At 49.1% G+C, this 13,321-nt stretch overlaps 1 protein-coding gene across 5 annotated transcripts in view; it reads left to right on the top strand.

The window, feature by feature from the left end:
• Nucleotides 1–13,321, top strand: part of Tom1l2 (target of myb1 like 2 membrane trafficking protein) — a 119,037-nt gene that overhangs the window by 88,713 nt on the left and 17,003 nt on the right. For all 5 annotated transcript variants that reach the window (XM_026408669.2, XM_026408668.2, XM_077801383.1 and 2 more), the window contains exons 8-10: nt 8,034–8,167; nt 10,813–10,861; nt 11,980–12,103. In XM_026408669.2, the coding sequence (XP_026264454.1) occupies nt 8,034–8,167; nt 10,813–10,861; nt 11,980–12,103 (307 nt within the window). The remainder of the gene's footprint in view (nt 1–8,033; nt 8,168–10,812; nt 10,862–11,979; nt 12,104–13,321) is intronic.

Genomic DNA, 13,321 nt, shown 5'->3' with positions numbered 1-13,321 from the left:
TGAGACTGGTGTGAACTTGAAGCACCTGTTCTCTTCCCAAATGCTGAGGAGGCCCAGGCTCACATCATGGTTTCCAAGGAGCTGCTGTACCTGGCCTCCCAACTCTGATCACCCTTCAAAAAATTTTTTTCCAATAGTGGGGAATCAAATACAGAGCCTCATGCATGCCAAGAAAGTGCTGTGCCACTGAGCCAAACCCCGAGCCTACGCTACAAACCTCAGACATGGAAAGGGCCCTTGAGCAAGCTCGATTGCCGTCCCATCTTTGGACTAGAAGCAGGAGCCCCTTTTGGATCTATTTCCCAGGCCAACCAGGCCCAAAGCCAGTGACCATACTAGCCTCAGATAACTCTGACATTTGTAGAAAATGGCAGCAACACTGCCCTCAGGAGCAGTGACCTTCTAGAGAGGTGGAGAAAGGATACTGTGAACTACAAATGCCAGGTCTTTATAGCAGGATGCAAGACATGGAAGTAGACAGGTCAGGAGCCAGCCTGACTGGGCAACCTGGTGTGAGTGGCTCTCACTGCACCTGCTGCTTCTGTTTCTGGTTGGTACTCAGTCATCAGCCTTGGCTCCTGAGTGCCACACCTCCCACCCTGCTATTGGCACACACTGACTCCCTGGGCAGCTTGACTCTAGTGGCCTTACCCTTTGGGACAGCCCATGCCTGGTGGCTTAACCTTGTCCCAGGCTACTTCTTGGAGTGCCCAGTCCCCATTTCCAGACCATCAGCTCCTATGAGGGTGAGGGTAGGTGGAGCCCTGCACTGGGACCAGCTCAGAGCACAGCCCCAGGGCCACAGACAGGCAGGAGCTATAGTCCCTGCCCTGGAAGACTTCACAATAGAAGGACAGCTTTCCTCCACGTAACCTGGACACCAAGCTGCTCTTGAAGCTAAGAAGCATACCCTTGACCTAGCCCCAGTGAGGAGCTCAAGCAGCCCCTAGTTTCCAGACCTATTCCTGACACCTGACTTGTTCGGCTCAGCGGGATCAACTATCCATGTGTCACACTCCACGGGACTTGCCTCCCTTTAATGCATTGTCATTGGCCTCCATCCCCAGCCTACAGGAAGGAAGCTGCCAGGCATTACCCAGATGCACAGGAATCTGAGGGCCGTTCAGAAACCAAGAGGGCCTCTTGAGGCAGCTTTGTGCTGTGTCAGCGTCGGAATTCCTGCTGACAGGGGGGTTTGCTCTGGACAGAACTGAGCTCCTGGCAGCAGGCGGTGTGTTGAACAAAGCCAAGATGCTTCCAGACAGCCAGAGCAGACCCAGACAGCAGGAATACTCCGTGTGTGTGTGTGTGTGTGCGTGCACTCATGTGCACGTGCATGCTTGTATATGTGTGTGCATGCATGCTTGTATGTGTGTGTGCGTGTGTCTGTGTGTGTGTGTCTGTGTGGTTTTTGTTGTTGTTGTTGTTTTTTAAACAAGCCCTTCAGCCAAGACAAACAGAACCTAATCTCCTGGCATCAGCTCACAGTTTTCAAAAATAGGTTGCTTCCCATGACGTTTTCTTTCCCTCTGTTTTGTTCCAACTCTGAGCCTCCCAGCCCTCACTGCTGTCGTATAAATCAAACAGGAAAAGGCCAATTCTGGGGGCCTGTGGGAGGCTGTCCTTTCGGCATGGGAGATGTGAGAGTGGGCAGGATCGTGTGAACATACTCAGTGCTCCTGGCTGGTGGCCACGTGCCTGACATCCTCCCTCTTCTTCCCTGGCTGTCAGAAGCCAGCAGGCAGGAGCTCCCAAGGGTTGGTGCAGCACGGAACAGTGAGCCTTGCACATGGGAAAATGCCACAGTCTGCTCGGAAAGCCCTGGGATCATAATCTGTCCCAGACCCCTCAGTCAAGCTGGAGGACATCCAAAGTGCTCAGAGCAGCCGCAGCCAGAGCTCAGAGTGCTGGCCAGGGCCGTGGAAATAAACACATTTGTCACCAGCCCTGATCTCCCCACCAACAGAAGCTGCTCCTGATTCAAGTGTAAATTGATGTCTAGAAAGTAGAGGGAGTGGGAAGAGAGGTCATCATCGGGAGGGTCAGCCCTGGGGTGCTCTGGTGTGGCCAATCGTAATTGTGGGCAGGTTATATCCTGATTTTTCCTGTGCCTGGCACAGTTCTCTGCGTAACCCCCTACAGCCCAGCAAGAACAGCAGGGAAGCTGGTGAGCAATTTGCCTGAGGACTCGTGGGCAGGTGGCTGGTATCTAAAGAAAGGCTGAGTCCACTCTGGACCCCTGTTTGGTCAGCTTAGCATGAACCCGAGAAAAAGGGAAGCAGGATGCCTGGAGTGAACACAGCAACGCCTCTCAGGCCGGTTGTTGACCCCTCCACTCCTTGAGCTGAGAGAGACCTTCTGGGCTGTTAGTCCAACTCCACACTTGTGCTCAGGCTTCCTCTCCAGCATTTGTCCTAGTGCCTGCTGTTTGGGTTTTTTTTTCCCCCCACATCCCTAATTACAGGCTGTTCCCACAGACCCTGAAAGCACTTTATTTTTAGATAGAGGTCTTGGTTAGACTTTGGAAATAGCACAAGGTGGAGAGAACATGGTTTACAGATCACTGGGTGCACATCCTCATCTTTCCACTGATGAGCCAAGTGATACCAGGCAAGTCACCAGCCCTCTCTCCATCTGCTTCTCCCTTGGTGGCCTGAAGTGATTGCATTTACTTACCATGCAGGTGTGTGGCACTGGACTGGGCTCAGGCAAGTCCTCCACAGGTTGTCACTTCTATGACCATTGTTAAAAAGCTCTTCTGCTTTCTTGAGCTCAAATCTGTTTTTCTGAGGCTTCGACCCTGGTCTGTCCTAGACAACAGAACAAAATGAATTCCTTTCTACATGGTGGGACCTTGAGTATTACAAGATTGCCATGGGCCCTGCCCACTGCCCAGTCTCTGCTTGGAACAGGTGTGGCTCTTGATAGCTCACCTTATAGATAAACAGGCAACTCATCAATGTCACAAGTCAGAAATTGTCAAAAGGAGAACTTCCATCATATAAAACCCTTCCCAATCTCCGTGTGGGGCTGTTGAGCCACATCCTCTTGATCCTGTGTGTGGATCCTTGAGTGTAGGCCCAAAATGTGAAACAGCATCTGTCCCTGCTAAAGCACATCCCTTTATCTGGAGCTGAGTGCCACTTCCTGGGATCTCGAAAGATCCGATTCCATCATCTGGTGCCCTCTCCCTCTTAATTTAGGCTTTTGAGCTTTGCCTTCAATTAATAATAACTTTTAATTCATCCAATGGTGTAAAAAAATGGACGTTCTTCAATGGCCATTCATCAGACAACAAAAGAAGCTGTCTCCAAATTTGTTCCTTTAAGTAGCAGATGGTATATCTCTCCTTGCTTCTTACATCTGATTTCAACAAAGAATAGCCAAAACCATTTTCTCTAGAGAAATCTGGTTTATTCTACATGTTGTGCTTCATTATTTCCCCTTTCTTGTTAACAGACTTTTTTCTCCCTCCCAGTGCCCTTGCAGCAACAGAACAGGCTTTTAGGATCTTCTTCCATGCTTCTGGGAACTGGGAGAGGGTCCAGAGGAAACAACAAGGATGATTAAAAGACTTTTGTGAGGTGGGGCTGAGACTGTCCCTTGAAGAAAAGAAAAAGACCTGAGATTAATTAATTCAACAGAAAAGAGAGGATATTTAATAAGGTCTTCTGATAGATGGAATACTTTTGCCTAAGTGACCAGCTGACCTCCCTCTCTGTTGAGAACCAGAAATAGGAAGCTGAAGCTGTAATCTGTGACACTGGGGGGATTCCTGTCCAGCTTCCCAGCTCCTGTGTAGTTGAAAGGGTGTCCCGGGCATGCTATGAGCTCTTGGATACCTTAGACCAAGAAGAAGTCACTCTGTCTGGTGCTTTAGAGGTGGAGGGAGACGGGGAAGTCTGAAACTGAGCCTGCCATAGGGCTGGCTTGGATGACACTGGGGAGGCCATGTGGGTGGCCATCTGGTGTGGTGGTGACAGAAAATCTTTTTTTTTTTAAGTACTGGGCATGAACTCAGGGGCTCTATACCACTGAGCTACACCCCCACACCCCTGACCTTTTTCTGTTTTCTATTTTCATTAGGGTCTTGCTAAATTGCCGAGGTTAACCTTGAATTTGCATCCTCCTGCCTCATCTTCCCCTAGTAGCTGATATTACAGTTGTGCACCACGGTGCCCAGCTTTTCTTCCTTTCTGAAACAGTAACTTAAATGCTTTAAAGCCAAGAATGGTGACTTTCTCTGTACAGAGACCCCTAAAGACCCTGTGGGCCTATCTCTGGGTGAAAGGCTGGGAAAAGCCGTTGGGATGCCCCTCTAGGACAGAAGCCTGTGAGGCTCTGCCAGAGGGGTGAGGACCATCTCTGCTGCCACCCCGCAGAAAGTAGTGGGGACAGGGCAGCAAAAGTGAGGCTATAGTGGATGTTTCTGGCACTTAGCATCCATGAAATCTCTACAGTCTATACCTTTGGGTCTCATTCTTCCTCCAAGCTGAGGTCATAATGTTAGTGCCTCAGTAATCCTCTAGCACTTTCCAAACAGTATTTGAAAGTAATGGAACCCTTTCCTCCACAAATAAAATTCTACAGGGAATGACAATATTTAAAGTACATAAAAGCAGAGTTGCCCTGGCTGCCCTAGGGCAATGCAGTGACATTCTGTGGCACTTCCCCCTTGTTACACATGTATGCAGCCCCCTTATTTTATGCAGGGAGAGCATCAGGGCCGTGGATTGCTTATCCACTCATGGCCACTTGCTGCCTGCTGCTTGGTCTCAGTACCCAGCTGGAACACTGTGGGAGAGAGAGAGATGAGCCCTTGTCTTCTCTCATTCAGCTCTCTTGGTGCTTGAGGGTTTGTAGTCACATTTTAGAGACATTCCCTGAAGCTTGCTGAAGAGTCTGGTTTGGCATCTCTCTGAATCCAGGGGAACACCTCAGGCCTGCTCTTGTCCTGAGACTCCCACAGTTCAGGGTAGTGGTAGGGCTGATTATCACCTGGAGGCTGGAGGCTCTCCCAGAAGAGCTCTGATGTCGTCTGGCTTGGCAGCTGAAGTTAAGGTGTGTTTATAATGCTGTGAGAAAATTATAAGAATCAGTGGCTGGGGGTCCCGGAAAATTCTGAGTGGACAGGGAGATGGGTAAATGGGAGACACGTGGCACAGGTGACACTGTAAAACATTGAGGGTAGACTACAAGTGGTAGTATGTTTACTTTGCTGTATGTTTGAAGTTTTGAATGATGAGATACTGGGGTGGGGAAACACCCTAAGGTCTTGAAGGATGAGTGGAAGTGATGGAAAAGAAAGTAAGAGATATTACAAGCAGCAGGCTGACTTCTCAGCAGCCCCTGAGCTGCATGGTGAGTGCCTGAGGCCACCTGCTGGCTTGGAAAGTCTAAGGGGTTAGAGGTATGTTGGGACTGGTTTCTGATACCCCAAGCTTCTGGAGAACCTTAAAGCTATTTCCCATAATGTTCCTCCCGACCCTTCTCTGACTTGTAGGTCTTGTGCCTTATAGTGACAAGTGACGGGCTTTCTTCCTTCCCCTGCCCCAACCAAGTGTAGCCAGGGCTTGTTGTTTTACCCAAGCACCAGACAGGGGCCATGTTTGCCTGCCCTGAGCTTACGTGGTAGGGTCTGCCTTCACTGGAAGACTCCTAGGAATGATTGCCTAAGGCAGGAGTCTTGGGAAAACCAACACTGGGAGTCTGTTTAGAGAAAAATCTGAAAAGATTCAGATACTGGCTTTCTTTCCCCGGTGACCAAGAGAGTCTGATAGCACCATTCTGGCTGAGGGTAGAACCAAGACAAACGGCAACATTGCCATGGTCAGAGAGTCAGGGCTCAGCAAGGTGACCAGATCCAGGGTTGAGGAATCTCCAAGGAAGCTTGTTATCAGTGTGAAACCAAACTCATGAGCACCCAGCTGCACATATCCAGGTTCTTTCTGCCTTGAAAAATATGGCTGTACTCAGGTGATGCTGGGTCGATCCACGTGGTCAGGTCTTCTTCCCCAGCTGTCCCCATTCTTAGGAAAGGAGCCCTGGGACTGAGCACCAGAAGGAGAGAAAGACAAAGCAACCCATTAAGGTCCCCCCTGTTCCTACCTGAAGGGTAGGCCCAGCGTAGGCGTTGTAGCAATGAAGTCAGAAATGCTGTCTGAGGGCTGGGGGTATAGCTCAGTTGGCAGAGTGCTTGCCTCACATGCACAAGGCCTTGGATTCGATCCCCAGCACCACAAACAAAAAAAAAAGAAAAAAGAAAGAAATGTTGCCCGATACCATGGACTGCATGTGGACTGCGTGTGGGCTGAGGGGATGTGGCCAGCCTGCCTGCCTTCCTGGGAGATAGGAAGAATGACATGGAGTCTTGGTCTGGAGTGGGAGGCTGACTAGAACCCAGCAGTGGCAACCCTGAGGCAGGCGCTGTGTTGCCAGGTCCTGGGGAGCCTGCAGAAGGACTGCCTGGGATTCCCTACTTTGCTCATTTGACCACCTCAGTGACCCAGTTCAGCAGATGCCCCTTGGACGTCTTCACTGTGCGCGACTCAGGGCTCAGCTTAAGGACATCCACGGGTGAATATATGACAGCATCCCACTCAAGAAGGTCATGATCTGGTAGGAAGGAGCCCTGGCCCAGGCAGCCAGATGGTGTGACGAAAGCAGGAGCTAAGCAGAGATTGCTTTTGCCTGCTGCAAATGGATCAGTTACTTCTGCCAGACATGTTTTCAAACTGAGGTAATTCTGAGACTGAGCTGCAGGAAGGGAGACTTCATTCCTTAACTCACTGACTCATCAGCTGCCTGCAGCGTCCAGGTAGGTGAGGACGGCATCTTGGCCCTCCCTTCACCCTGTTGGGATTTGGAGCTTTGTCCGCAGGCAGCTCATGTAGTCAGGGAAGTTGAGGAGCCAGCCCGACAGGCCTGGCACTGGTCTCATCTGTAGCGTCCTCAGTCTGGCATACAAGAGGGCAGGGGCCTGGAAGATATTTGAGGGGGCTCCACAAGCAAGTTTAAATGAGAGTGTTAGTAAGGTGGCTGTTCTGGGGCAGGGAAGGCTCACAAAAGCCAGGCCATAAAGTACAAGGCTCTGTCCTCAGGGGACATTGCTTCCAAGGGTTGAGAGGCTCCTGTGGTGACTGGTGGTGTGTGATTATCATCTTTGGCCTATGGGAGTTGGTGGAGCTTCCAAGACCTCTACACAGTGACAGTCGTGCCACCACCCAGCACCTATACGGTCATAAAATATACTTACGCCATTGCTGGTAGTATGAATAAACTGATGTCATCTTTTTTGGAGAGCCTCTGACTATTACCAGTCAGTATTCTAAAAGACCATACGTACTACTTCATTCAAAAATTCCCCTCCTGAGGAACTCTGCCTGTGGAAGTGCAGTAAGTGTGTGAACATGTATGTGTGCAAGTATTCACTGCTACATTATTTGGGTTAGCCAAACAAAGAGAGAACACACACAAGTCACATGCCCAACATGGCAGAATGATAAGCTACATTACAGTGCACACACAAAGGATTGAGTCATTCTGTACCCAATGATGAGGGAAATGGGTCTGAAGTATTTTGTTGAAGGGAAAAAGCAAGCCACAAAGAATCACATTTTTGCAAGCACATATGATTGTGTGTGTGTGTGTGTGTGTGTGTGTGTGTTTTCCTTCATTGCTGGGGATAGAACCCAGGGCCTTGTTCATGTTAGGCAAGCACTGTACCACTGAGCTACAACCTCAGCCCCTAAGAATTGCATTTTTATATTTTAAAAATGACGTACTCATATTCACACAACGACTGTACATGTGGACACTTGTTCATCCACTGGAAAAGCACCCATTTCCTGGGGTGGGAGGGGCAGACGATGAGGAGGGAGCTTTTTCCTTTGCATTCTGCACACGTCTGGTTTTATGAACAAGCATGTACTCCTTCTGTGACTTTTAAGAATCAGTACAAATCTTTTCAAAGGCAATAGAACGTGACAAAAAGCGTTCCCAGCAGGCTCTGCAGAGGTGCCTGTGTTCCCTAGGAGCTGAACAGGACCTGCCGGGCCATGCAGCACCGCATCGTGGAGCTCATCTCCCGCGTGTCCAATGAGGAAGTCACCGAGGAATTGCTGCATGTCAATGATGACCTCAACAATGTCTTCCTCCGCTATGAGAGGTGGGAGCCAGAGTCCTTTTTGTTTTTTTTTTCTCTTGAAAAGATTGTTGCCATAACAGAGGGATATCTTTGATAAACAAAGGGGAGAGAGACATACACAGACAGAGAGATTAGAGTTGGAAAATACTCATCAGAGATGCTAATTTGTTCCCCTGGATGACAGAGAAAATGCTTCTTGTTCTCCTGGGAACAAGCAGCAGGAAGTTGACGTGCAGAATTCACTGTGCCCTTTATAAGCCTCGGGCTGCTCTGCCTCCCCGCATGACCTGCCTCAGGGAGGACCAGGACTGGGGGGTCTGGGCCTGGAGTTTCTGCACCTGCTCCTTTGATGATCCTTTGAGTTTGAAAAGGATTAAAGGGGAAAAAAAAAAAAAAAACTCTGCTAAGAAAAAGGATTTCCTCTTTCCCATCTTGTAAAAAGAAAAAGAGCTTTCTTTTTGTAAATGTCAGCGTGTCTAGAGTGTTCCGGAGAAGCAGGCAGGGTGTAAGTGCCAGATTGCTGCTGCTGCTGCTGCTGCTTAAGGAAACACACGCATTCTTTTCAGTTCTTTCTGCAGCCAAATCACTTTTAGGCTTCAAGTAACAAACTTGAAAATTCCTTTCCTTTTCCAAAGACTTCCTCAGGACAAGGTCCAAAACATATTTGGACTGGTTTCAAGTAGGAGGTGCAGTTCTCATCTCTACATCATGATGGATGTACCTTGGGCTCTCCTGAATGAGCCAGTGGAGGACCAGAAAGGACCTCCGTCAGGCCAGCCTTCTCCCATTAAAGATCAGGCTCAAGAAGGCAGAGCAGGGCTGGGGTTGTGGCTCAGCGGTAGAATGCTTGCCTAGCGTGTGTGAGGCACTGGGTTCGATCCCCGGCACCACATAAAAATAAATAAATTATTAAAGTAACGTCCATCTAAAACTAAAAAAATATTTTAAAAATAAAATAAATAAAAGAAGCAGGACAGTAGCATGAGTTCCCTGGAGACTTGTTCTGGCCCTTCTGTCCACCAGCTGATCATGGCTTACTATGTGGACTGGTTAGGAGGACAAATGGATCTGGTACCCATTGGGGTCAGGGGAACAAATATTGCATTTGCATTACCTCTAGGGGCTCAGAGGGTGATGTGGTGGTTGTCACATTCTTGGGTTTCTTCAACTTCTGATGGTGGCAGTAAGGATAGATGTTCCTGTGCCCATCTAAAAGGTGAAGACTCCTCTGCAGTAGGATTGTGTGGCCACCCAACAGCCCCCTTGTCTACCAATCAAAGAATAGGAGCAGATCCAAGGCACCCTCACTTTTACCTTGAACCCCCCTTGTCTTGCCACATGGTCTCAGTTTCCCTATGCTAAATGAGCTTGATTTTTTTTTTTTAAAGAAATTTGTTCTTTTTTTCTTGGTTTTTATTTTATTTTATTTTATTTAGTTGTAGATGGACATAAAACCTTTTATTTTATTTGTTTATTTTTATGTGGTGCCAGGGATCACACCCAGTGCCTCACACATGCTAGGCAAGCGCTCTACCACTGAGCCACAACCCGAGCTTGGGTTTTGACCTGTTTGAGTCATTTAAACTCTAGGTAGAATAGAATAACCGGAACTGGTGTGGGCCTTGTCATCCACACCAGTCCCAGTGTTGCAGAGGACTCGGAGGTGCTACCTCAGGCCACTGGCCCTGAGATGCCATCATGGTTAGACTGTAGGTCCCTTGAAGAGAGTGTGAGAAAGATAATACCCCATGATTAAGAGTGTTTCAGATATATTAATATCTCTGTTCTCCTTATAGAATTCTACTGGAAAAAAAAAATTTTTTTTTTCTTAAATCTGCAGTTGATACACATGGCCCAGCCAGATCATTCCTCCTGGGAATTCCTTGTCACCAAGTACTGACCTACCAAGTTGGCAGCAAACATGAAGCAGTGCAGCTCCCTAAATCCCAGTTTCTCAAGTCCCCTCTGTAGAAAGTCTCTGGGCTACCTCTTTGCCCACGGGGTTAGGAGCTTTTAATTATGGTGTTGAACAGGACCGATTGTCCCCCCCACACACATACACACATCCCAGCTGCTCTTGCAGTCCCACCTGGTACGAAGATGACTTGGGTGTGGCAGAAGGGAAATGTTCTGCAGTTGCCCACAGGCAATCCCCAGCTGTGGCCATCTGCTGATGGTGCAGAAGAGACTGGCCCTGGAAAGGCCAGCCCACCCTGCCCTCCTGGCACTCTGGGTGGTTGGCCTAAACCTCCCTACAGCTTCTGGCAAGCCCTTTCACCAGGCCTTGGCTATGGCCCTGTGCCCATGCCTCACTACCTCCTTTCTCCAGAGATGGAGGTGGGGGTAACTGAGCCTCAGGAGCAGGAGTAGAGAGGGGTCTGCAGTCAGGGCCTGGCTCTGTAGATGGGCATGCGGCATGATGCCTCTAGGGAAAGTGGTTGACCCCAGGGGCCAGAATCAGGGAACCTGTGGGAGAGGCAGAGAAGTTCATCCTCCTGGGAGGTAGGAGCTCCACACAGAGGAAGGTGTATATGTGGAGTCTACTCTGCTGTCCCCAAATGGAGCCTCTTCCTCTGCTGAGTACCCAGCACTCTTCACAGGACCATGAGCATGGCAGGCCACACATGGCCCTTCCTTCCTTACTTCTCCTTTCCCTTCCTTGTTAGGTTCCAGCGATACAGGTCGGGCCGATCAGTTCAGAATGCCAGCAATGGAGTAAGTATGCCTTTAGCCGTCCCTGTACTCGTGAGGCTGTCCCCTCACACAGACCTGTCTGTCCCAGTTGGGCCTGGCTTCTAGGTTTTCTAACTGGGAATAAAATGTCTGCTTGAGGGCAGATGGAGCAGGGCTGGAAGGCACCCTTGAGGAGAGGGTGGCAAGAAAGCCCACATCCAGAGCTCCCAGGACAGTCACCATCCTGTGACTCAGTACTGCCTCCTTCTAGTTGGGAAACAGGGGAGGCCAGTGTGGGGCCCACTGACAGCCTGGGCCCACTGTGATTCTGAAGGTGGGTGAGGGGAGCCACCTTCCTCCTGTAGTAAAAACATGGGTCCTGGGTTTTTTTTTTTTTTTCCTTCCCCCTGGTACTGGGGATTGAGCCCAGGGGCAGTTTACCGCTAAGCTCCATCCCCAGTGTTTTGTTTTGTTTTAATTTTTTTTTTTTTTAATTTTTACTTTGAGACACAGTCTCACCGAGTTGCTTAGGGCCTTGCTTAGTTGCTGAGGCTGGCCTTGACCTTGTGATCCTCCTGCCTCAGCTTCCTGTGCCACTGGGTTTACAGGCCTGTACCACTGCATCCAGCTAGGTTCTGTCTACCACGCGGCCTGCGCAGTGGTTTCATTAATGAGGTTCTAGGCATAAAGTTAGTTAGACGAGATCGAAATAAAAACACACAGACTCAATTACCTTAATTCTATTGCTAGGTCCGAGACGGCTCCCCTCTCTGGTTCGCTCCTCTAGCCGCCCAGCAGGGCAGCAAGGATTACTCAGGGCTAGCAGGAGAGAGAGAGCGAGCACGCCGGGGAGTAGCCTTTTATTAGGGAACCAGAGATTCAGGGGAGAATTCCATCCAATGAAGGTTGAGGGGGGGCTGCACTCCAAGGTCAGGGTCAGCGATTGGGTCCCCGGGGTCAGTGGTCAGGCACACCCCCACACGGATGGGCTCTCTCATCAGGAGAGGGACGGGAAAAACTTCGACTTTTGCCAAAGTGCCTCAGACCCTCAACGGGAGGCACCCGATCACGTGTGAGAATGGCGTCCCACAGTTCTGGCTTTTACCTTGGCGCTCAGCCCAGGGAATGGAGCCTCACCGCCAACCTCAATGTCCCAACAGGTGCTGAACGAAGTAACTGAAGATAACTTGATAGACCTGGGCCCTGGCTCTCCTGCTGTGGTGAGCCCAGTGGTGGGGAGCACGGCACCCCCATCTTCCCTCTCCTCCCAGCTCGCAGGCTTGGGTGAGTGTTGCACAGCCGTGTAAAGAGGCTGCCTACAGCCATTTGGCCTCCTTTACAAGCTATGTCTTTCTCTTTGTTGGAAGGCCAGAAGAGAACCTTTTGAAGAATCCAGAAAGATGTATTTCTGATTCCTAGCCAAAGTGTACCCCTTTCAATTTATAACTTCTTTTCCTAAATTTGAAGTTTAAACCTGTGTTGGAAAGCAAAGTTGAGGAACTTCTACGCTTCAGCATAACTAGGCCAAGGCTGGCAAATTGGTTTCAGTTCATTGACGGCTTGGAACACAGGTTTAATCCTAGAGCCACTTCAGGGCCTAAGAGACGGCTGACTGACTGACTGATGATGTCTGCAGTGGGCTGAGAAGTAGGAGGTGGTGGTGGCACTGACACATTTGCTCTCCTTGAGCTATACATTAGATGAAAGGGTTCTGTTTTCTAAAACTTGCTAGAAACTCCCCTCTTTTCCATAGTAAATGTGTGTGTATAACTCTAGATGCTTTGTTTATACTAGATGATACCAATTTATAACAAAGTTATAATATTGACATAATTAATAAGCATAACACTCAAAATTCTTCTACTTTGCTTTTCTGTTTTCTTTTATGGGGAATATTTCTCTACCTTCAATTCATTTCAATTGAATTAAACTTATTTAATGGCCTATCACTTGCAGCAGGTCTGGCGTCTCGATATTTCTGTATGTGTAGCCATTCCAATACTTTCTGTATCTGTCTCTATTGTAACAGGTATTTCTGCCTTCAGTCTGTCCAACTATAGTCACCAGATTTAATACCTAACATTCAAAATGGATTCTGCTGCCTCCCTTCTTAAAAAGTGTCCATCATTTCCCCAGTCACCCTTTACTGGGCATTTGAGGCTTGTTCTGCCCATCTCTCACCTGTCCCCCAGCCTCCTCCTCTACCCCTCTTTCCCACGAGTGCAGACACTTCACAAAGTCTCACCTTCTCCTCCTTCTCCTCCTTCTCCCCCTACTGCAGCCCTGCTTATCCTCTAAGACCCACCCTTACGTTGGTTTTGAGTGTCTCTCACTATCTCAAACCCAGCACTTGGGCTCTCTGTCCCTTTCCCATCTACTGGTTGAGCTTCTCAAGGCTAGGACCAAGTCAGGTCCTATTAGGTCCCCTTGAGATCTGGCTCTCGAACTGTGGGGACCTAAGAAGTACCTGCCAAATGAGTAACTAGTCCAGATCGCTATTGA

The sequence above is a fragment of the Urocitellus parryii genome, chromosome 7 (genome assembly GCF_045843805.1).
Source record: "Urocitellus parryii isolate mUroPar1 chromosome 7, mUroPar1.hap1, whole genome shotgun sequence".
Classification (NCBI taxonomy): domain Eukaryota; kingdom Metazoa; phylum Chordata; class Mammalia; order Rodentia; family Sciuridae; genus Urocitellus; species Urocitellus parryii.
Note: the sequence above shows the minus strand (reverse complement) of the source record. Positions and strands in the feature narration are given on the sequence as shown.